Source organism: Podarcis tiliguerta (genome assembly GCF_965153285.1).
Source record: "Podarcis tiliguerta genome assembly, chromosome: 14".
In the NCBI taxonomy this organism is placed as follows: Eukaryota; Metazoa; Chordata; class Lepidosauria; order Squamata; family Lacertidae; genus Podarcis; species Podarcis tiliguerta.
The window spans coordinates 35570327-35593691 of NC_139547.1; the positions used below are offsets into that span (position 1 = coordinate 35570327).

Genomic DNA, 23365 nt, shown 5'->3' on the forward strand with positions numbered 1-23365 from the left:
TTGAAAGTTATGCTGAGGTTTAACTAAGTATGAAGGAGGCCTACCAAGCTTCTCCCCATTTACTGTAAATCATGCATTAGTCTGGACTGAATTTATTCAGCAAGATTAGGTTTTTTTAGTTACATCAACTAAGTTGTACTACTCCTCTCATTTTTTTGAAGTGAGCAAGTATAAATTGCCATATTCTGGCACACACTCATAAGCATTATGAGTGGCACATCTGCCAAGAATGAGATGAATGAATGCATGTCATCAGAAGGGTTCATTACAACATTGCCCAAGCAGCCAGAGTGCCACTGCAGCATGGCTCCTTGCCACATTGTTGGGTAAGTGTCAGAATCCCTGGATCATAAGAAAGGAATTTACAATAAGGTTCCTTTCCAGCCAGGAACTCGGACAATGATTGCACACACCATGGACACTTCTCAATATGGTCCACAGTATAAAAAGGTGTTGTACTGCAGCAGCTCCCCTACAGCTTGAGAAATGAATTTCTTTTCTTTAATGGACAACACCTCATAGTTCTTCCCACGTAGCTAGGTCTTCATCCACAGTTTAAAAATCATTAATGATTAGTTCAAACCTTACCACTTTCTCCCGAAGTTGGAGATGGTGGTGGAGTGGCAGCAGTGACACTGTACTTATCCCAGATGCTTTCCAAAATACCTATCAGAAAAGAAGAGCAAAATCCCCAGCAATTGCATATGAGTTCCCATTATACCACATTAAGTAACAGTTTCATGTAAACTAAGGCTGCTCCTGCACCCAGGGAAAGCATTGTTCCAAGCCTGATGGAGGAACTCAGTACATGCCTTGCAGCAGAGAGCTCCATTATCGTTTGCTTAGGCATCAATTGTTCTGCTGTATTCTTATGTCAGAGGAAGTTATGACCTTTGTCTCATCAGGGTCGCCTATTTTGTACTGCTTTAATACAAGGACGCTGCCCCCTCCACCACCACATGTCTGTCATTTCCACTAACCTGTGAGAAGCCCAAGGACAGTCTGAACCTGCTCCAGGAGCAGTTTGCGCAACTCTTCCTTCCTTGCTATGCTGAGGTCCTCCCGTGGGCATGCCAACTCTTCCGATGTTGTCTTCAGCATGATCAGCCCAAGTGGAGTTGTGGCAGGGGATTGGATCAACTGTTAGGAAAGTCAGGTTTAAGTATTAGCAGACAACAGCTTCTTTGAATTTGGTAGATGAACTAGAGTTCTGGGGGGGGGGGCAACAAATTTAGCCTTAGAATGCAGACATCTTTATCTCTACAGTGTTTCTGAACAGGAAAGCTTCTACATGCCATCTTCTAGTCCCAAAGACATCAGTGGAAAGACAAAGTGGAAAAGGCAGAGCTATATATTTGTTGTAGTAAACAGAAGGGCAAAAATTACCTGGAATATTGAATGAGAGAAAAGAAAGCAAAAAAAATGGTACCAGCATGATACAGGAATTGGTCCTCCGGAGATGCACTCTATTGTAACATGTAAGTGGCACCAATAATAAGACTTTTTTGCTTGGGGGACATCCATTATGTGTAATGGCTACGCAAAGTTGACAGACACTGGCAAGACTGTTCACACATAACACAATACCTGCTTTTCCTGGCATGGAGATGGACTGCCACACCAGAATAAGCAATGTGTGAAGACAGTCTAAGCAATAGTACAGATTTTTAATCATTTACTTGAAAATGCTAGCTTCCGGTGATATGGCAATTCTAATAATACAACGTGCATTTATAAAATGCTGTTTTCTGAGGGCAGTATATATCACATAATTCTAACAGTAACTTTGAAAGGTAGACTAGTTTATTATATGCATATTTACAGATAGCACACTGAAGTAGAGATGGTGAGATTATTCAAATAAGAGCATAGCTACATGAAAATTTTAGCTATGGCACTTGGGTTCATAGCATGCTCTCTTAACCAGCTTATACTTGAACTAAAAGTTAGCAGATTTTAGACAGCTGTGTTGCTGAAGATGATATATTCATGTAAGACAAGCTAGGCTTTAACAAAATGAAAGGATTTTTAGGAAACACATCACAATTTTATCCTTTGGTTTCCCTTCAACAAGAAAACTGAAAATGTACTAACATATTAGGCCATCATTCCCTCTCTCAAACTTTTCATTTGGTCATGCTCAAGAAAGCCGACTTCAGTCAAGGGTTTTCTAAGGACTGTCTTACCTGTAAGATGTTTGTAAAGAAGTCATGGTAGAACATTGGCCAGTCTTGCCGGCCAATATCCACAATGACTTTGCAAAGTTTGTTCCTAATGAAGTAAGGCAGAGTTTTGTGGTGAGTCAAAAGAAGCTTGGGCAGACAGCTGCGAATCTCCATTTTATCTTGTGATGGAACCCCAAGCCACATCTTGTTAATCAGGTTCTGTGGAAGAACAAAAGAAAGTGAGGTGTCATTTTGTACTAAACTTGGAATCCTTGAAATATCTTGCTTACGGCTACTGTTAAGAGCTGACAGTCATGATATTAAACCTAGAGGGCATAATACCAAATCTAGGAAAATGCTATCTGGAAATCTGCTTCAGAATATTTACTTAGGAATGGAATTAAACAGTAAAATATTTGCTTACAATTGAACGATGTATTCCCAACTAGTAAAGAGGGGAAATCGTAACCCTACTAATTAGCACCCAAAGCATGTCCGTGTTCATGGCCAGAGGAGAAAATATTTAACCTTTCAAGACACTAACAAAAAACAGGGGATATGTTTAATGGTGATCATTAATACTAAGGCTAGACTGAATTTCTTGGGAATTATCTCATAAAATGCAATAAATAAACAAGATAATGGAAATCTGCCTGCCAAAAGGAAAACCCATCTGTAAGAATAACAGGTGACCAACATTTGCTATCTTTAAATCAGAGTTACAAAAATCAATTCAAACTCATCATCTCTGCTGCTCTGTATGGAATGGGAAATACTCATGGTGCAAAAAGTTGTCATTAAACAAAGCAAACAATCTGATGGTATAACGGAAGAATAATCTGAGGCAGCTTTTCCCAACCTTAGGTCCCCAGATGTTACTGGACTATAGTACTTATCATCCGCAACCATGCTGGCCGGGGCTCATGGGAGTTATAGTCCAATACCATCTGGGGACCGAAGGCTATCCATACCCCTGGACCAGCTCGAATTATCACCACAACAGAGTTAACTGAGTGAAACGGAACTCATAAGAGGCATGCTTTGAGCAAGTTTACTCTTGCCTAGTACCTTACCTCAAACACTGTCAAACTGTACATCATTACATAGTCATTTCTTGTGCTCGACAGGAAATAGAGGCAGAATCTCCAGGCGCCAATCTGCTGGGCAAAGTTGTTCAGGAGCTCCTCTGGTTAAAAAACCCAAAAAAACTGTGTTAAAATTAATAGAATTTCAAGTCATTTGGCAATTCAATAGCCTGTTCCAAATAAACTGCACCTTACACAGGAGGCAGGGAAGGGCTCACAGGTTATTATGCAATTGGACTTTGGGGCAACCTGGGGTACAAAATGTAGTACCTTCTTGAACATAAAGGTAAGGAAGCTCAGGACTGCTAGCTCTCTGCGTTTATCATCCAGTGGTGGAAAGAAGGCCAAGCAGCTTTCTAAAGGAAACAATGCGCTTCTGAATTTAGGTAACAGACATGGAAGTCTGGCGGGTCCAAGGATCACACTAGACATGATGGTGCTTAAGACCAGTCTCTTTAATTGCAGCCCTGACCTGAGCACATGTCAAGCAAGGAAAGGGTGTGTGTCCTGTGTGCATTCTGTTTTGAGAACAAAGGAAGACATAGGGAAGGGGTACTAATTTCTCTCCATGTCCACTGCTTATGCCGGGTTCATTTCTGGTGCTTCTGGAAGACAAGATTGTGGGGGTGAGGTAACCTGTGGAGGGAGGGGGAGCAATTTCAACAACCCCTCCTCCTCGTGTACCCCTTTCATTCTTAAAATTAGAGCTCCTGCTTTACACATGATTGAGCCAACTGCACGTTTAAAGAGGTGGGTCAAGCTCCGCATCTAAATTTGACTCAAAACAACTTATCCAAAGGAAGTCAAAGGAAAGATAATAGGTTCTCATTATGGTTCATGTCAGACTTGAATCACCTTTCCAATGACTGGATACCTAAAGATAATGGCTCTGAACCTAGCTCATGCCTCCTGGCAGAGAAAATTTCTTTTGAAAGAGTCCTCTGGGGGCATATTGTGGTATGCAGACTATTCCTATGCTGAAATGGATGCAGGAGGCGGCAGCAAGTGGGAGAAAGTAAGAACTTGCAGTTTTGCAGTTCCACAAAAAGCTAAATAACTCACACATACTTTCTGAATTCCATTTGTGCATTTCTGCTTGTGCATCTATTAAGTAAAACAAGGCACAGAGTCTCTATGGCAGGGGTACCTGGCCTTGGGGGCCCAGGGACACATCTAGAAATCTAAAAAGTTGTTGTTGGCGCCATAAAATCCTAATTTCACAGAAGAACAACTGGGAATACTCAGAAGAGTAAATACTCAGAAGAGTAAACCACCCAAACAAGCCAGTCTCCTCAAGAGTCATTTTCTCCAAAAGATAATACAAAACAAAATTAAAGATTGGGAGCAAGAGGGGGGGGGGGTCTTGGCAGTGTCAGAGAGAGGGTATCTGAGGGCACAGTGATGCCTATGGGTTCCATGTTGGAGACCCCCACCTCTACAACAGCACATGTAGGAAATGCCATTATCTACTTGCCTGAAGTAGTAACAATTCCTTCTGAGTGGTTCACTAATTCACAGCTCAAGAGGCATTGTAACACATCCATTCATTCATGTAGGTTTTTGGGGGCTTCTAAACAAGACTTGATCAAGCACTTAAGCACAGATATTAGTACTTTGATCATCCAAATGACATCTGCCCTCCAGTCAAGGGAGGCCTATGTGTTTCTGAAAGCTTTGGTTGCATTCAATGAGCTTTAAGCATGCACTGAAATATGAAATGAAGTGGACATATAAAAAATACACACTGGGTTGCATCCAATGGTAGAACTACTCAGAGAATATCTTAGCTGGATAAAACCCACAGATTTTAACTATGAAACCTGTTGCCATCCTTTCAGGTGTCATGCCTAGCCAAAGGCATTTGTTACTGAGGTTGGAGAATGTGGGAATGATACTGAGCTTACCAATCTCACGCTTCCTTTCATTAGTAGTGCAATTGTGGAAAAACTCTGTCATTAGACTCTCCAAAGCTCGCAGCGAGGCCTCTTCTGATGCCTGACAATGACATTTCAAGAACAGTGTTAACATTACGTTCTCCTAGTTCAACCTAAACACTCCTTCGGCCTTTCTTCTCATGTTCTCCCACCCCAAACATTCTCCTCACAAAAAACCCAACCCCAAACCCTCCTGTCTTATGAGCAAAATTATGCAGCGTAGATCCATTTAAGTTTTGTGTTTACAAGCACATTTGAGCATTCTTTTTACAGAATTTGGAAGTCTGGAGGCAGAGTACACAGAGCCCTTAATGGAACAAAGGCTCTGGTTAAGTATCAAAGCCAGGGTTTACAGATCAAGATTGAGCATACCTAGGAAGAAGAGGGATGGGGAATTTGCACACAAGAGAGGATGGGATGAGTAAGGTGAGCTCAAACCAGCTCGTCTAACAGGGCCTAACGCTGCATGCACAACATACACCTTTAAAGTACAGTGGTACCTCAGTTCCCAAACGCCCCGTTGTTGAACATTTCGGAAGCCAAACGCCGAAAACCTGGAAGGAAATGCTTCCATATCTGAATGTTTTTCGGAACCCGAACATGTGATGCGGCTTCCGCTGAGTGCAAGAAAATTATGTTTGGGAACCGAGGTACGGTACATTCAAATACGGTACATGTCCCCCCTAAAAAGAATTGTGGGCACTGTAGTTTACCCCTCAAAGAGCTACAATTCTCAGCAACTCTTAACAAACCACATTGCCCAGAATTCTTTGAGGGGAGAAATGTGCTTTGAATGTGCTCTAAGTTACAGTGTGTATACAGCCTAGTCATCTTACTAATAGTTATGGATGAATAAGATAGCAGAAGTATGGTTAGAACAGGTAAGAATTTGCTTTTAAAATGTTACACAGAGAATGAAGCCTATTGTTGCATATTAAGTATTAAATGACAAAAGCAAGCAGCCAGAGCTCAAGGAATCCAGCATCGCAACTGTTCTAGGGAGCTTTCCAAGACTATGCCTGAAAAATATTTTTAGCTTTTAACATACAAAACTGCATTTCTAGAGTATCCACCCTGTTACAACTGGATTTCCTCAATTTCCAATGGAAAGTAGTGGTAAGGAAAACTATACTTAACCAGTTCTGAACTCAGAAACACCTTTACAAAAGCTACATTTAGACAGGCTTACACACTGCAGTTTGTATCTTAGCAACAGAAGACTGCATTTTCATATTCTCTTCATAAGCTTAAAATAGAAACCTATCCCTTAAGAATGTTTGTTGAGAGAAGGTTATTCTAATAACGATAAAGAATGGACGGTTGTCAAAACCAATCCTGCGTTTATATGCTCTAAGGACTCTAAGTTATTCTTTAATCACATTTTTGACAGCAGATGCCAAAGCAGAACTGTACACAAGACTTTCTACCATACTTTTTCTTCAGTTCTCTAAGCTACTTTGTATGCTATTACATACAAATATTTTCAAAAAGGTTTTTTTAAAAAAATCCTTCCCGGTTCCATGCTTGGCCAGAATGCTCAGAACAGCTATTCTGTACTCCTTTGCCTTGCACTGGGATTCAAAATCCAAAAGGTCCCAGGTTCTCTACACCTCCAGCATCTCTAAGTAGGGTTGGGAGGGACCCCTGTCTGAAACCGTAGAAAGCTGCTGCCATGCACTGTAGACAATACTGAATTAATTGACCAGTTGTCTAACTCAGGATAAGAAAAGAGGTCGACAACAACAAAAGATAACCTATTGCCAAGTACTGTATTCCCCTGCAGCAGCAGACAAGGACCAGGTACACCTTCCAAGATTACCTTCCGAACCCTATTCTGGCCTTCGTAGACACAATGCTGAGCAATTCTGGAAAACTGGGGTCTTTCCTAGCTTGCCATGGCTCAAACTGTTCCTTCTTATCCACTTTTCTTATCTGTAAAATGGGAATCTCAGCCATGCTGCAATTCTACCCGCAATTCCAGATGTATTCAACTCTGAATCCCATGTGCACTGCCAGACATTTACAAAAAGGATGTGTTTTAATTCCATCAGTGCATAATTCAAAATAAAAGGTTCTCTGAAAGAGGAAGCAAGAAGATTTGGGGGGAAAATTATAATTTCTATATTCCAGTGGGCTGGGTTCCCAGTGAGCTCTTTAGAATACAAAAGAAACTCATTTTTTTTTTTTTTCAGCTGCTATTTCTAAAGAGTAGTGAAGCAGTGTTAAAAACTGAGATATGAAAGCTAGGAGCTAAATGGCACCTTCAACCTAGATTACGGGCGCAACAATGGAATGTCTGGACACGCTTTTTTATAACCAGAATACAAAACTGAAAATGAATGAACTGCAGCTAAAATATTATGTTCATTTTTCACATGGTCTAGTCATTCCCCTGCCCACCCCCACCCCAATATTCTTAAGAGGGTCTCTTCTCCAGTCTTCAGAGAGTAGCTGGAAGCAGGGAGGCAGAAAAAGATCCTCCTTTCCTTCCACTACTCTGTAGTTTTAATTTGAAATCGTAGGCGCAGTTCAGTACCCAGAGCTCAGTAACTGCTCGTGCTAATTCCCTGTCACAAAATGTGCCTAGAGCAATGGGAGTTTGTGAACACTGTAGTGAAGTACTCCCTGCACCCCCAAGCACTGGAACTAATGAATTCAACCTTGGTTCTGTTGGAGCATGTGCTTGGAAATGGGATATTTTTAAAAGCTGTAACATTATGAGCACAAGCTGTTAACCTCATTTGTCTTCAATCAGCAGCTCAAAACAGAATATTGATTGCAACAATACATGAGAGGTAAATATGGCAAATCCTGACCAAATGCTAAACCACATGAAACACTTAAGGCCAAGGGAAACAAGCATTTTCGCTGAAGCTCTAATGCAACGCACAGCCCCAAACGACTAGTCTCTCTCTGTCTCTGAGGCTGCCTAGAAGGGCACCAATGGCAAAAGGGGGGCAGTCAAGAGAAGAGAGTGTGCTGTTAAGAGTGGATGGTGGGCAGCACGTGGGGCCAGTCTCTCTGTGTGTCCGCACACCTGTTAGTTGCCCTCCCCATCCCCTTCCTCTCCCTTCAGCCCAACTGCCGTTTTCTCCTCACGCCACCTTCAACCTCAATAAACCTATTTTCGCGCGGCATCATATACACCACAGAGCTCAACAATTTGGGGGCTGTTTTACTTTTTGAAATATGGCAAGCCTAGGTTAAGTCCAGTCAAAGGCAACTATGGGTAGCGGTCTAAACCACTGAGGCTCTTGGGCTTGCCAATCAGAAGGTTGACGGTTCGAATCCCCGCGACGGGGTGAGCTCCCGTTGCTCTGTCCCAGCTCCTGCCAACCTAGCAGTTTGAAAACACGCCAGTGCAAGTAGATAAATAGATACTGCTGTGTCAGGAAGGTAAATAGTGTTTCTGTGCGCCAGAAGCGGTTTAGTCATGCTGGCCACATGACCCAGAAAGCTGTCTGCGGACAAATGCTGGCTCCCTCAGCCTGAAGCTAAATGAGCGCTGCTCCCCATAGTCACCTTTGACTGGACTTAACCGTCTAGGGGTCCTTTACCTTTTTATCTATATACAAAGATGTGAGCTTGCTTTATGCTGGGTAATCTCATTTATATTAGGTCTAATTTAAGACAAACAAATTTTCATCTCCTCATCAACACAAATAAGCCTTTCTCTTTTCTGGTCTTCCATAGTTGTCAAACTTGAAAATCCTTGTTCACAACAATATATTGTGCAGAACTGCAGAAGAATAGGCACGGGTGTGAGGCACGGGTACTACTTCTGGTTGAATATATATATATATAAATTATTTTGACACTGTACTATACTATATTACAATGAAATGTTTAAATGTTTCTTTGATTGCCCTTGAATCTTCCTGCCATCCTCTCCTGCCTGCCACACCAGTGTGTGGTTGCGCTGTCACACCCTTTAAGAACCACTGATCTAACATATTTGATGTGTGCATGGTAATCATTTACAACCTAATCTAACCACATTTTCTGCCTCATGCTACAATCTCTCTCAGATCCTGAAATAAATTTTACAGCACTTTTCAGCAGAGTAGTTCACAACTCTGGCTTATTTTCAGATGAAGCCTAAACTATAAATAAGGAAGTCACACTCTGTTTTAGTAGGGCCAGCTCAGCATGCTTTGCAGCTAGATGAGAATTTATCCAAATCTGATATTCTAGCCCCTGTACTTGTTAGGTTCTCACCTTGAGTCATTCTGATAGGTAGCAAACAATTCCACAAGCTTAGACTACCTGCCAGTGTGAGGTTTCTTAACATAGCTTGAAATATAGATTTAGGTGTTCTTGAATCAGCCAGCCTTCTCTGAACAAGTCTGCATAAATTGGCATGATTTATTCTGATAAAAATAATGGTATTCAAAATGAGAAGCAGACAAGGATGGGGGGGGGGAGAGAAAGGGTAGGCCTGATGCACTGTGTTTTTACAAACACATAATATCTTCCTTTTAAGCAATGGAGCAAAGGTTGCTTTTTTTAAAGGAGAGACCCAAGTTTACTTAGAAGTGACGTGGAAGCGGGGTGGGGGGTGTACGCACACTAATCTTCAACTAGAGAATCACGATCTGATCCAAGGTAGGTCACAACACGAACACTACCATCATGCAAACATATGATAAAATAATTTTTAAAAGGGCCCCCAAATGAATGTTGGGGTTAAAAGTGGGTTTGAAAAGATTGAAGATACCTGTCTTATTACATTCTTCTTTTCCTCTCTCCACACCCCCGTGAACTCAAGGGTTTCAGGCACAAACCAGACTTGCATATGCTTAGCTTTAGCAAGGTAGCCACAGAATGTGCCTTCTGGCCACCCCCCTGGGATACTCAAGTAGTCAGATCAGGTCAAAATAAATCAAGAGTACATCCAGCTTTAGTGGAGTGCCCTCCACTAAAGAAAGGTGCTAAAGTCAGCCTGGCCAGATTTGAGAAGATTGAGGGAATCAGGTTTCTTACGCAGGCATACGAGCATATCACAGCACAGGTAATTAGTTGTTAGGGCAGTGCTTTGACAAGTACTCAAATGTTCTGGGTCAAGTTCTTAATTGACAATCACACCAGGGGACGTAAACTGAACCCAGCTCTCTTCTGGGGTTTCTTGGGATAGTTAGAACAGCATTCTTCACACTGCTCCTGGCAAATACAGCACACTCAAAAGGTTATCCAGCCAGCTAATAGAAAACAAATATTAACAGGCATTAAAGACATCCTTCACCACCTCCACTTCGGCATATTTCCCCAGTTGACACATGCCAGAGCCCAACTACCTTTCTAAATCAGTGGCAAACAACATAGAACTTGAAAAAGAAAGACATAATAGACTTCCTACCAGAAAGATCAATGACAAAGTGGGGACCGAAAACAAAGAATTGCATGGAGTTTGTATTAAATTACTTGGACAAGAAGGAAAGCTGTCTTTGATAGCAGAGAGGAGAAATACTGAAATAACAGACTCCAGTGGTTTTAGATGTGTGTCAGAGTGAAGCTGTAATGGAGAAGAGCAGTGCCCTCTCATTACACACAGTACACAAAATACACCCAATATGTTTCCTCAGTTCAGTCTGCTTGTTCCACTATTTCTCCCTATGTAGATTCTTAAGCTACATTTGAGGAAGTGGGTGGAAGATACACATCCGTCACTTCAATAGTCAGACATGTTCAGTGAGAAAAAGCCTGAAGAAAAAAGCTGAGCACCTGCCTGTGATGAAAACGTCAAATCTGGTTTTGCGCACACATTTTAATCAGGGGCCCATCAATTTTGACTGGCCTTGGTAGCTGGCCACATTTCTGCTTGCCCTGATCCTGCACCCCCTGAAGTGGCTTGTATGGCAGCTGCTCAAGGTCCATTGCAAGTTGTGGGGAGGGAAGGAGCAGGGTTCTTCCTTCTTCCACAATGCTGAACTGCAAAAAGGTGACAGTTCATGCCCGTTGTGCTGAGTATAGACATTCCAGCAATCAGAGAAAAGTCTCGCGGCTCTCAAAGTATTTGCAAGGCTTAGGAAATCGCCAGAGAGATTCTCCATCCTTCTCGGTACAGTAGTGGTATAGGAATTCTCCTTAATATTGCCCTCACCAGGTTACCTTGACTACAGTGTTAGAAACTGGGATAGAAAAGCTAGGAGCCAAATGGCTCATGGGACTTGGGTTGTGGGTGCCAAAACAGAACGTTTAGTTGCCATTGGGGGGGGGGGGGTCAGTAACACTTTCTTTTTATTTATTCTGATAAGCATGAACTACTACACAATTCACATAAGTGGCACATTGTTAATATCACATTTTTAACAGAAATTATTAATACGTGTTTAATTTGGTGTTTACAATAAAAATACTGGTATCATACTTCAGTTTTCAAAACACTCTACTCTTTATTGTTTAAAATACTGTCTATCTTTAACATATACTTCAGGGCTTCAAAGCACATATATTTCAGTCAGCCAGGTGCAAAAAAATGGCACCCAGACCTTTTGAAGTGCTCGCAAATGGAGAATCTTTAGGCACGAAATGCTCCTGGCGTCCTGCTAATTTCGAACCCTGCTCGTCTAATAGGTGAATGCGTTTGTGGACCTTCAATGTTAACAATTGTTACAGGGGAAAGTGGCATGAGAAGCAGGAAATAACTTGGGTATGACTTATGGGAAGAAGTGATTGCTCTCCTGCACATGAGCCTCTTCAATAACTTATCCCACACCCAAGACCTTTTCGTCCCCTGCATTCAACAGAAACTTTTGAGTGGCACATGCTTATAAAGGTGAGACATAAAATTTCATTATAAATAAATAACTTTAATTAAAACTTTTAGAGTTAGGGTACCACAGGTGTTAAGCATACAATGAACTATACACAAAGAAGTCATCAATTCTAGTCTCATCTCTGCTATGAACCTTATGGGTGTCTTTAAGCAACCTATTAACCTTTTATCCCTGCTTCCTCTCCACCACTGCAATGTGAGGATAAGAATATTGACCTATATATAAGGATTATTGCGATAACATGGTCTAATGAGGCACAGGTTAAAAATTCCTCTCTGTCATGAAATTCAGTGGGGGACTCGGAGAGTCTTTATCTCACATCCTAACCTGAGAGGGCTGTTGTAAACTGGGATAATCCTTTTGTACACCACCCTAGGCTTCTGCAATAATGTAAGCACTCTAAATACCCTGCTCAGTGCTCTGCAAATGCTATTGTTGCCATCAACAATATCAGGATTTCACAATTCCGCTTGCCATGGCAAGCACTCTGCTGCCCTCTGATGAGCCCCCAAGCTTCCTCCCAACCTTGGAAATGGAGAGAGGGACTGGAAACATTCCCACAGTTGTGCTCACCTTCTAGTGATAATTCTCCCTCCATCTCCCTCCCCAAAGTTGATAGCATACCTGGCACTTGGGTTTTGGTACTGCACCTTCAAAGGCATACCACCCTCTTCATGGTGCATTCAGATGCACCATGTGAGGTCAGCGACAAGACCATACCCCTAATGTGAGAGTCCTGAAGACCAAAAACTTTTGGTTGGCTACCAAGACCAGTCAAAGTTTGTGGACCCCCAATTGTCACCACCATCATCAAAACACTACCTGTGCCAGCAAGTGTTTTAAGCATACATGCTTCTTTCCTATGGAAGATGGTTCTAACCAGTGGCCTTTATAGCAGCAAAAAGCTCTTTGGTCAATGATCAAAACAGCACTCTGCTGCAGAATTATACTAAAGACACAGCATGCTCCTCCTCTCACTTACAACTTGGAGAAAAGAATTCAATAGATCAAGCCAGTATGACTCAAATTGCTCAAAGAGAACAGGAAATAAAGCAGCAATGAACAATTCTAGCTTTGAGTCTCATGCATAGAAGTGCAATGATTAAGCCATCCAATTTATGTAAGAGTGGGGTGTGTTTGGTGGAGGAATGTCCGTGTATACATGGACTTTTCTCTTGGATAGAATGCTTAAATAAGAAGGAGAATTATATGACTGTAAACATTCAAGGCACCCAGTAATCCAAAGGCACCTAAACATTTGAGGCCAGGTCTGAAGAAATCATTGAAAAATGTGTCATCCATTTTTCAAATGACACACAATAGCATCATTTGCTGCAGAGCCTCTCCAACTCTTATTACTACATCCATGCCTCTACTAGCTAATATGAAGGGTTGGTTGGTTACTTGCTTGCATTTTTAAAATTCTTTTGACACAAATTTTTCTCATCCGCTTAACAGATTGGGATGGCCTGGCCTCAACTGTTCATGTTCTGGTGACCTCCCACCTGGAGGACCACTACAATTTGTTTTACTATCTTCGCAGTCCAGAGACTACAGCTAGTGAAGAATGTGGCTGCTATACTGTTAAGTGGGGTAGATCCTTAGAGCACTGCACTGTCCATCAGTGAACGACTGGGCGCAATTCAACATATTAGTACTAGCAAACAAGGCCCTAAATGGCTCAGGACCCAAGAAAAAAGAGTTTAGTTTCCAGTATCAACCACCTTGGGCCTTAGGGCCACCAGAGGAGGCCACATTAGTGGTGATCCATGTAATGGCGTTCTTGGAGGTGGTTCCACATTTTTTGAGGTTTTAACTGTATTGCTTTAGTATTGACATGTTTGCTGCCCTGGGCTCCTTTGAATGGGCAGAAGATACTTTTAATGAACAAATGAGCATTTCAATTTACCCATACCCAACTGACTGTACAACCATGTGGTGGCCAAGGTAGAACACACCACAGCAATGCAAATTTATAGACCTCACAAACTCAACATTTACTATTCTTTGTGTAAGTATCTCTAGAGACGCACAAAGGCAGCATGGAAAGCTTAGTTTCCATAGGCAAACTTGGCCCTCCAGATGTTTTGGGACTATAACTCCCATCATCCCTGACCACTGATCCTGTTAGCTAGGGATGATAGGAGTTGTAGTCCCAAAACATTTGGAGGGCCGAGTTTGCCTATGTCTGGCTTAGTTAGTCATACCACCTACATGCCAACTTTAGTGGCAAGATGCTTGAAAGCTGTATTCTTGAGTATATGAGGCATTGTACATTTACCTAGGACAGATTCCAGTCAGATGCTAAATTGAAAACCATGAAAATCAAAACATGGATTTTCAGTCTGCAACATATAAAACTTCCCAAACCCTTGTCTCCAAACAAGTCAATACAACTGCAAGATTACAGGTCTTAAGACTGCAGTTTAGTTAGCGCATCCATTTCCACATGTCAACCCTTTATTTCATTTCCAGAAGGGTTTCTGCAGCTCTGCAGATGCATGAACTGGTATTCCTCCTTAAGGCCCTGGCTCTGCATGAAGCACTCTTCCTTGATGACAACCAGCTACCTATGACAGCTGACAGGGAATAATATTAGAACCCAAAGTTGCAAAGTTCACCAGCGTCCAATATGCTTTGTTAGCACACTATTAGGCTCTGAAGCCAGCCCTTTGAAACACGACTTAACTGCAGGTACCCAGGTACCTTCCAACAACAGCATCTTACTGGAATACTTTTAAATTCCTTTAACATACTTGGAAAGACATCCATCAGCAAAGCATCCACTAATTGTTACTAAGACTGATGGCTAAGATGAGATAACATGCAACCTTAGGCAAATCTATCTCTAGGCCTAAGCACCACACCCTCCAAATCTTTACAATGAGGATACCACTTTCTTTAAAAAAAGAATTGAGACAAAATGTTCTGAACACTTGAAATGCACAATATATTCTAAGCATTATTATACTTCCAAGATACACATATGACAGTACAGCACATATAGCAGTGTATCACACATAACAAGATATCACACATGATCACACTATCAGAAACAGCCCAATAGACTAAATTTAAAACTTACCATCGTGGCTGGGAAGGCGTCTGGGATGATTTGGGCTCTTGAGAGCTTGGCTTCTTCCCCTCCCCTAGCTCATGTCATGGTCCAAGAGGTAGCTTCCTAGGAGGACCATCTTCCTCCATTAGGGTAAAAAAAATTAAAAATGGGAGAGTGGGAAGAAATCACCCACCCTACCCTATCTTTTCGCTCCCTGCCTTTGGTTTCAGGAACCCATCGGAGAGCAGTAGCTAGCAGAAATATATATTTTCTTTTAAAAACACCCCTAACTTCCCCGTTTTCTAAAAAGAAGGTCTTCAGAGCAGGGTATTTATGCAATGGGTTTAAAAACGAGAGATCTCCCAGACAGACACTCCAGTGCAAGCAGAGGCCTACACGCCGTGTATTTTCTGGGTGGGAATGAAAAGGAGGATCCTTTCAGAGGGGGGAAGGTCCGAGGGCCTGTGCTTGGTGCTGCCTATCTCTTGTGGGGGGGGCATTGGGTGCCTCTTGGGAAGGAAGTGGGGCCTTCCTGCCTGGTGGGGCCTGCCTGTCCCTAGGAACCCAAAGTCGCCCCCTTTCCTAGCCCCCTCCTCCCTTCAGCTCACACAGCCCCTGCGCAAGTCACCGCCGAGCCTTCCTCAGAGCGCTCGCCCTCCTTTATCTCCGGGTGGGTTTTCCTCCTCCTCCCTCCTCCTCCTCCTTCCTCTCAGTCTCCGGGGTTGGGGGAGGGGAACCACCACCACCAACCAACGCTGCTGCTGCTGCTGACGCCCCGCCCACGGCCCCGCCCACCTCGCGCACGGCCCCGCGACCACAAACTCTTTCTCTTCCCACCCAGCCCGCGCCGACCTCGGCCTTCCTTCTGTGACGTAACAGGAAGCGACCCGCGAGGGCGGATCCCGACAGGCGCGAGCGCGCGCGGCGGAGCAAGCCCGCGCCACCGACCAATCCCGGAAGGGCAGGGTGGTGATGCCACGGCGCGCGCGCTCGGCAAAACCCCAAGCAGCCGAGGCGCCGCATACGCGCGTGCGCGTGAGCGAAAAGGTGGAGGCGAAAGTGGTTTGTCGCCTCCTCCTACTAAAAAATTAACCCTTTTAACCTGCTGCCTTGAGGGTCTTCCTCAGAAACAATAAAGGCGGAGAAAGAGCTTCTTCCCACCAACCACCAGTCTGCCTTCCTCGCTTATTACTTGCCACCCCCCAACCCAAATGAGATGCCTCTGCTCTGACAGATTTAACTTTCTTAAGTGTTTGCGTGTGGAGAAATAAACAGGTCTGTGGCGGTAGCCAGTGCTAGTCCTACTCAGAGTAGACCGCTGAACTCCCTGCTAATGAACTTCCCCCAAAGAATCCTGGTGGGAACGCTAGTTTACCCTTCACTGAGCTACAATTCCCAGTACTCTTAACAAACTACAGATCCCCATATTCTTTGGGAGAAGCCATATACTTTAAAAGGCATGGTGTGTATGCAACCAAAGGTCTTTATAATCATATTTATTTTGACCCTGAGATAGTATGTGACCTATACTGCCCTGGGAGCTAACATGATTAAATGTCCGTCCTTACCAAAACAACCACAACCCCAAAACAAAAAATAATTTTTTACTTTTTTACTACTGACTTCACCTTTACTGTGTCTAGTGTAGAGAGAGAGAGATAAATCCCCGCTTTCCCTTGTAGTACTAAAACTCAGAGAAATCCAAGAAGCTGAACCCTGGAAGACTCAGGCCAGACGAAATGATGTATTCTTGCACGCAGTGCATAGTTAAACTATGGAATTTGCTCCCACACAGTGTAGTGATGGCCACCAACGTGGGTGCCTTTAAAAGACTATTCTCTAAATTCACGGAGGATAAAATAAGGTTATCCGTAGCTACAAACCACAATGCCTCTGCTTTGCCCCCACTGGCAGAGACTGTATGCCTCTGAATATCAATTGCTGTGAATCACAGATGGGCAGAGTGCTGTTGCACCCAGGTCCTGTCTGGGGGCTTCCTATGGTTGTCTGGTCGGCCACTGAGGACAGGATGCTGAGCTTCCTGGGTCTTTAGCCTCATGCACTGTAGAGCTCCTCTTCTTATGCAAACAGTACCCTCTGCTGGAAGAAAAATGCCATATCACCGTCATCAGTGCCTCTGTACCACTGTCATCCGTGCCTTAGTTTGGTCTTTATTGGATGTGTGGGGAACCACTAGTAGGTTTCAGCCTTACCTTTGCAGAATATAAAGAGAAATGGCCTTAAAATGGGCATTTCCCTGCAGTATCGAATGCATCATTGCCCCATCATTGTTCTTAAGCATGTATGGCAGAATTTCACATACACCGCAGACATTTGTGCAACCAGCCAGTGCCTCCAAGCAGGGCATTCCAGCCTACCCCCATTATTCCAGTTTTCTTTCCCATTCTACATTCCGTGGCTAGTGAGCATGTTCAGTTCTCACTGGGCTGTTGGATTCCCCCCTCCAAAAAAATGTTTAAGGCTGTAATGCTGCAAATATTGAGGTTCCCCTGAGAATGCTTATTTAATATATTTACAGTGAAATTCAACTAACTAGTGCCACTAGTAGAAGCCTGTGCAAGGATCTCTGCTAGTGCAACAGGACTCCTCCCCTCCTCTTGTGCCCCCAAAATGACTTGGGAGGAGTCAGGAGAAACCCCAAAACAGCACATGGAGGGGAGGTTCTGTCAGGCAAGCAAAAATGCTTGCTCTGGTGGAATATTTGTAACAGTGCAACATTGAATTTATCCCTTGTTATGCTATACATTCATTATTTAATAAATGTATGTACCATTTTTCAAGAAAATGTGGTTTGTAAGGCACATACCAAATGTACAATAAAATACAAATTATAACCATAAAACACCACAAAAAATCTCAATTTTTTTCAAATAATATATTACTAAAAGCTATGGGGAACATTCACACTGATATCCCCTTCTTGTTTCTTAGTTGCTTAATTTTGATGACAGCCCTGTGGCCACTCAACACCTGAATTCTCCATTAGGAGGAAGATTTCAGGGCAGTGAGCAAACCCAATAATAAAATGACAAAAAAAATTTGAACTGAAATTATAACAAGCCTGGGTAAAACAATTTTTGGGGCAGGCACTGAAAATACGATAGCAGAGTCTGCAGGAAAACCGCTTTAGGCTCATCTTCTAAAACCTGACAGTGCTGAGCTGTGCAGTCAGTCTTATGTTAATCTTCACACAAAAATGACATCATCAATGCCCATTCAACGAACAGCCTGCATGTGAGTGACTGATCAGAATAAAGTGGGCTTATTTATCATGTTATTTGAATGGAATAAATCATGCATGCAAATTGTACACCAAGTCATAGCTAACGAATGCAACTGGAAAAACAACAACAAAACAAGTTGTAAAAACTGAGGGAATGCCTAAGACTCTTCTTGCTAGGGGTATGTTTTGGGTCGGTACTGCTTGTACCAGGCTGGGGTATTGATCAGGGGGGTAGACCCCTGAAGTTAATGAAGATGACTAACTAAGGTACATTGATTTTAATAGGTCTACTCTGAGTAGTACTTATTTGAATACAACCCAACACCTCCAGGGATGATGAGAGAAACAGCCACTCCAGTGGGAAGAGACCAATTTGTGTTCCGGACACTTTTTCTTTTCTTCTAGATGTGGCAGTCATTTTGTGTTGTGCCATGTCCCCATGACAACCATTTTGTTAGGCCACATGCCCCACAACTGCCATTGTACGGCTGATGCACACACAGCATTTTCTCAGCATTCCACATGTGCCCACTGGCCCCCAAAGGTTGGCTACCCCCATTCTAGATTACATAAAGGCTTTATTTAAGTTGAAAAGCAATGCATTAAAATGGTTAGAGCAACCAGTTAGTGTGCATGCTTGCTTAGGAAATAACAAGAATTTTAGAAAAGGAAACTTGATTGAACTCAACATGCTGTATTCTGGGTTAATCATATTTCGAGTTTGCCCATTGGAATGGATGGATATGGCTATCTTAGGTTCACTCATCTCAATGGGTCTACTCTGAGTCGAACTTGGTTTGATGCAGGCAATTGATGAAATCCCTCTCCCCCCCCCTTGATGATTTAAATAAATGATTTGCATCGACTTAATTTAAATTCATCCACCTTAACCCATAGCCCTTCACTGTATGCAATGCCGCATAGTTCGCACATAGGGGCTTCCTGTGCCGATGATCTAGGATGGAAAAACATCCAATGTGTCTTCTGCAGGTCCCATGAAGAGTTAACTTTTTCTAATCCCCTAAGAAGCTAGAATTATAAATCTATAAAGTCTTTCCAAATCTGTTTCTGAGCTCTCCAGCAGCTCAAATTTAGTTAAATGGATTAATATGCAAATGGGGTATAAAACTTGCAGGAGTGCGAAGCTGCCTTTAGCTTTGATCTGATCAGCTTTTGGGAAAGGGGGCTGGGCAGGATCCCCTCTGTATCTCTGGGCAGAATAGTGCTGATACTGACATCTGTTTGCCCCCCCCTCCAATTTCCCTGGCCGCAGGCTTATCTGGTGGTGGAGACCTGTTCTGGCAAGCCACCCCTCATGTTAGAGTTCCCACAATGGCCCCTGAGAGCCCACTAAGAGCAGGCACTCTGGGCCAATGTAAGACCACAATGGCTCGGTTCCACCTCCACAGTTAGAGACAATAAGTGGGGACAGTGCTGTTGTGCTCATGTGCTGCTTGCAGGTTTCCTGTGGTTGGCCACTGTGAACACAAGGCAATGGTCTATATAGTCTATATAGGCCTTTAAACATAAGAATATAAGAAAAGTCTGCTGGATCAGCATCCCATTCTCACAATGGCCGACTGGATGCTTGCAGTAAGCCTGTAGCCGCACTCTGCCCACCTGCAATTCCCAGCAAATGATCTCCAGAGGTGTGGTGCTTCTGACTGTGGAGGTACATAGGACATAGCCATCGTGGCTAGGAGCCGCTCAGCCATGAATCTCACTGGGTCACTCATTGTCTCAGCCTAACCTTCCTCGCAGGGTTGTTGTGCAGATAAATTGCAGGTGGGGAAACTGCGCTGCGTGAAGAAGCAATTTCTTTTGTCCATCCTAAATCTTCCAGTGTTGGGCTTTGCTGGGTGTCCATGGGTTCTAGGGGAATGGAAAACGATGCCCTCTTACACGTATGCAGTTAGTTGCCTTGCAATATTCCTAATGATATGTGTGTACGAGATTTAGGTTTTCTTGTATCTCTTTACATGATGAATGCACACAATTTATCAACAAATTGGTCGTAACGCTTAAAAAAAACCCCCCACTTCTATCCAAATCTCATAAAGAAAACTCAAGCGGTGCCATTTGATTCAATCTTGAGTGCATCAAGAAGCTAAGAATAGGGTTAACAAAGAGCAGCCGGGGGGATCAAAGTAGATAATTTCTGACTTGCCAATTAAAGATCTTATTGAATTGAAGAGGGATTATACACATACACACACACATTGAATTATAAGAAGTCCCGTCATCAAAGGCACTTATGGTTTTGCTTGAAGGAACACGCCATTAAATCAAAGAGCCCTGTCTTGTTTTGGAAACTGGTTAAATGTGGCTGTCAGATGTAGAGCAACCTTTGATTGGCAAGCGATTCAAATGGAGCCTGGGAACATCACTTCCTTGCTATTTTTAATCAAAGTGGTTTCAGATCCAAGCTCTGAGCTTCACCATTTGGGGCGGTGAACTGCTTCTCCTTGATCCCTGACCTCCCTCTCATCTGGGGGAGACGCCAGGTCTTTTCTGCACCACCAAGGCAAGATGCAGAGATTGCAGAATCAACTGTGTAACCCAGAGATGGAAAACTGCAGGCCTAGAGGTCTAGTGTGGCTCTCTAGGGCTCTCTGTCTGCTCCCCCTGGACTCTCCCCAACCCTACCTTGCATCCTCCTTGAGTGTTCTTGCCTGGCTGCAATGCGTCCTTGACCTCCCACCATGCCTCTTGCCTATCCAGATGAATGGAACATTGATGGTGGCCTATAAGTGTGCATGTGTAGACTCTAGCCTACTGCACGAAGGTGAACAGAACACTCCTTGCACCTCCTGACTTCTAACATCATGCACCACGTAAGCATTATCCCCTGGTGTTGGTAATATAAAGACTACAAGTTACTCTTTATTTTCATGTCCCTAGGGACTTGTGTGTTTCTTTTTTCTTTTAATATGGTTTTTATTGATTTTCAGAAATAAAAGAAAAAGAATTAAAGAAAAAGAACAAAGGAGAGAGAAAATAAAGTTACATCATAATATCATGAACATTCCATATATTGAGATTACTATGAATCTCTTGACTCCCCCCCCCCCCCATCCTATTCATGGGTCCTATTAATTCTACTTTCAACCGCATATCAATACTTCTCCATTTTTTCATATTTCTAGATTATCTGTACTTTCTGTTACCATACAAATGTAATTAAAATCCTCTTAATGTTTTGACCCATTTAAAATGATTTTTATGTACATAATAAGCATTTCCCCTTCCTTTTTTTTAAATTTATTGTCTTCTTGATTCCTGAGCTTCCCAGATAGTTTTGCCATTTCATCATAGTCCATCAGATTGATTTGCCATTCTTCTTTAGTTGGGTTTGTCTCTTCCTTCCACTTCTGGGCTAACCACATCTGAGCAGCTGTTGTAGCATACATGAACATTTTACTCTGATCTGATGGGATCTCTGTACTGGGACTTGTGTGTTTCAATGAGGGCTTCAGAACAAAGTGAGCAATTATGAGATTTAATATTCTAAAACAAATGGGGAGCCGTCAATTTTGTAAACTATGGAACTCTTTCTCACTCTCACCGGAGGCAGTGGTGACAACCAACTTGGATGGCTTTAAAAGAGGACTGGACAAATTCATGGAGGACAAAACTATCAATGGCTACCAGACATGATGGCTATGCTTTGCCTCCATGGCTGGACATAGTAATACCACTTGCTGGGAATCTCAAGTGGGCACTGTTGCCTTCACGTCCTTCCTGTTTGCTTCCCATTGAGGCAGCTGTTTGGCCACAGTGAGAAGAAGAAGAAGAAGAAGAAGAAGAAGAAGAAGAAGAAGAAGAGTTTGGATTTGATATCCCGCCTTTCACTCCCTTTAAGGAGTCTCAAAGCGGCTAACATTCTCCTTTCCCTTCCTCCCCCACAACAAACACTCTGTGGGGTGAGTGGGTCTGAGAGACTTCAAGGAAGTGTGACTGGCCCAAGGTCACCCAGCAGCTGCATGTGGAGGAGCGGAGATGCGAACCCGGTTCCCCAGATTACAAGACTACCGCTCTCAACCACTACACCACACTGGCTCTCCAGCACACTGGACTAAATCAAGCCATTGGCCTGATCCAGTAGGCTCATCTTATGTTCCTTTGTTCTTTCTTTCTCTCTTTCTATCTCCCAGGGGTCTGGATGCATCTTAAACCTGCCTCTTACCTTGAAAGTATGGTCCAAATATGTCTGAATAACTCATCCTGCGTTCCAGCTCCAGATTATTAGAAATTGAGGAACTGAGAAACAACCACATCACACCTAGCTTCCCCTCCACCTGCTTGGTTTAACTTACTGCCTGATAAAAGAGTTCTGTGGAACTCAAAAGCTTGCTCGCTAATTTTTTTATAAATTAAATTTCTCATCTAAGTATGCAACTTTCAAGTTGGGGATGTCAGATAATTCTGACGATAACAGAAGTGGGAGCAGATATTGCGTATGTTTGCTTCTTCTTCCTATTTCCAGAATGTAATAGAATCCAGCAAACTCACAGGCAGTATTCACTGTTGTTGCTGCTTTCAGTCCTGTACTGTAGGACCCAGGACTACCCTAGATTGTTGTCTTTGCACTCTGTTTGTAAGCCGCTGTTAGAAAATCCAGGACTAAATCAGGGATGGGGAACCTATGCCCTCACTCCAAATATTGCTGGATTATAATTCCCATCATCCCTGACCAAGGTCCACACTTCCTGGGTCTGATGGGAGTCCATAGCTCAGCTGGTAGAGCATGAGACTCTTAGACTTAGGGTCACATTGGGCAAAAGATTCCTGCATGGAATCACTAGGGATCACTTCCAACTCCATGATTCTACGATTCTAACATCCAGAAGACCACAGTTTCTTCTCTTCTAGACTAGATAAAGGCTTGGTCTGATCCAGAATAGGTCTCCTGTTCTTATCCACCCCCTGCCACCCTCTTCTTAAATTACACTTAGCCCCAGGCACATTCAACCAATCCCACCATCCCTACTGAAATTCCTGCCACAAGTGGTGCCCCCCCCCCAGCAGTGCTCTGTGTCTGCGAGATGGCCTAGAAACTTAGCACTTGGGGGCGGGGAGGGAAATATCCCAAATTATTTAAGT

General features: G+C 43.1%; 1 protein-coding gene across 2 annotated transcripts in view; it reads right to left on the reverse strand.

The window, feature by feature from the left end:
• Positions 1–15963, reverse strand: part of XPO6 (exportin 6) — a 43510-nt gene extending 27547 nt beyond the window's left edge. For both annotated transcript variants that reach the window (XM_083414104.1, XM_083414103.1), the window contains exons 1-6: positions 15046–15963; positions 5155–5245; positions 3239–3351; positions 2187–2384; positions 981–1140; positions 589–666 (exon numbers count right to left, since the gene is read on the reverse strand). In XM_083414104.1, coding sequence (XP_083270230.1) covers positions 589–666; positions 981–1140; positions 2187–2384; positions 3239–3351; positions 5155–5245; positions 15046–15048 — 643 coding nt within the window. In that variant the 5' untranslated portion in view covers positions 15049–15963. The remainder of the gene's footprint in view (positions 1–588; positions 667–980; positions 1141–2186; positions 2385–3238; positions 3352–5154; positions 5246–15045) is intronic.
• Between the last annotated feature and the right edge of the window lie 7402 nt (positions 15964–23365).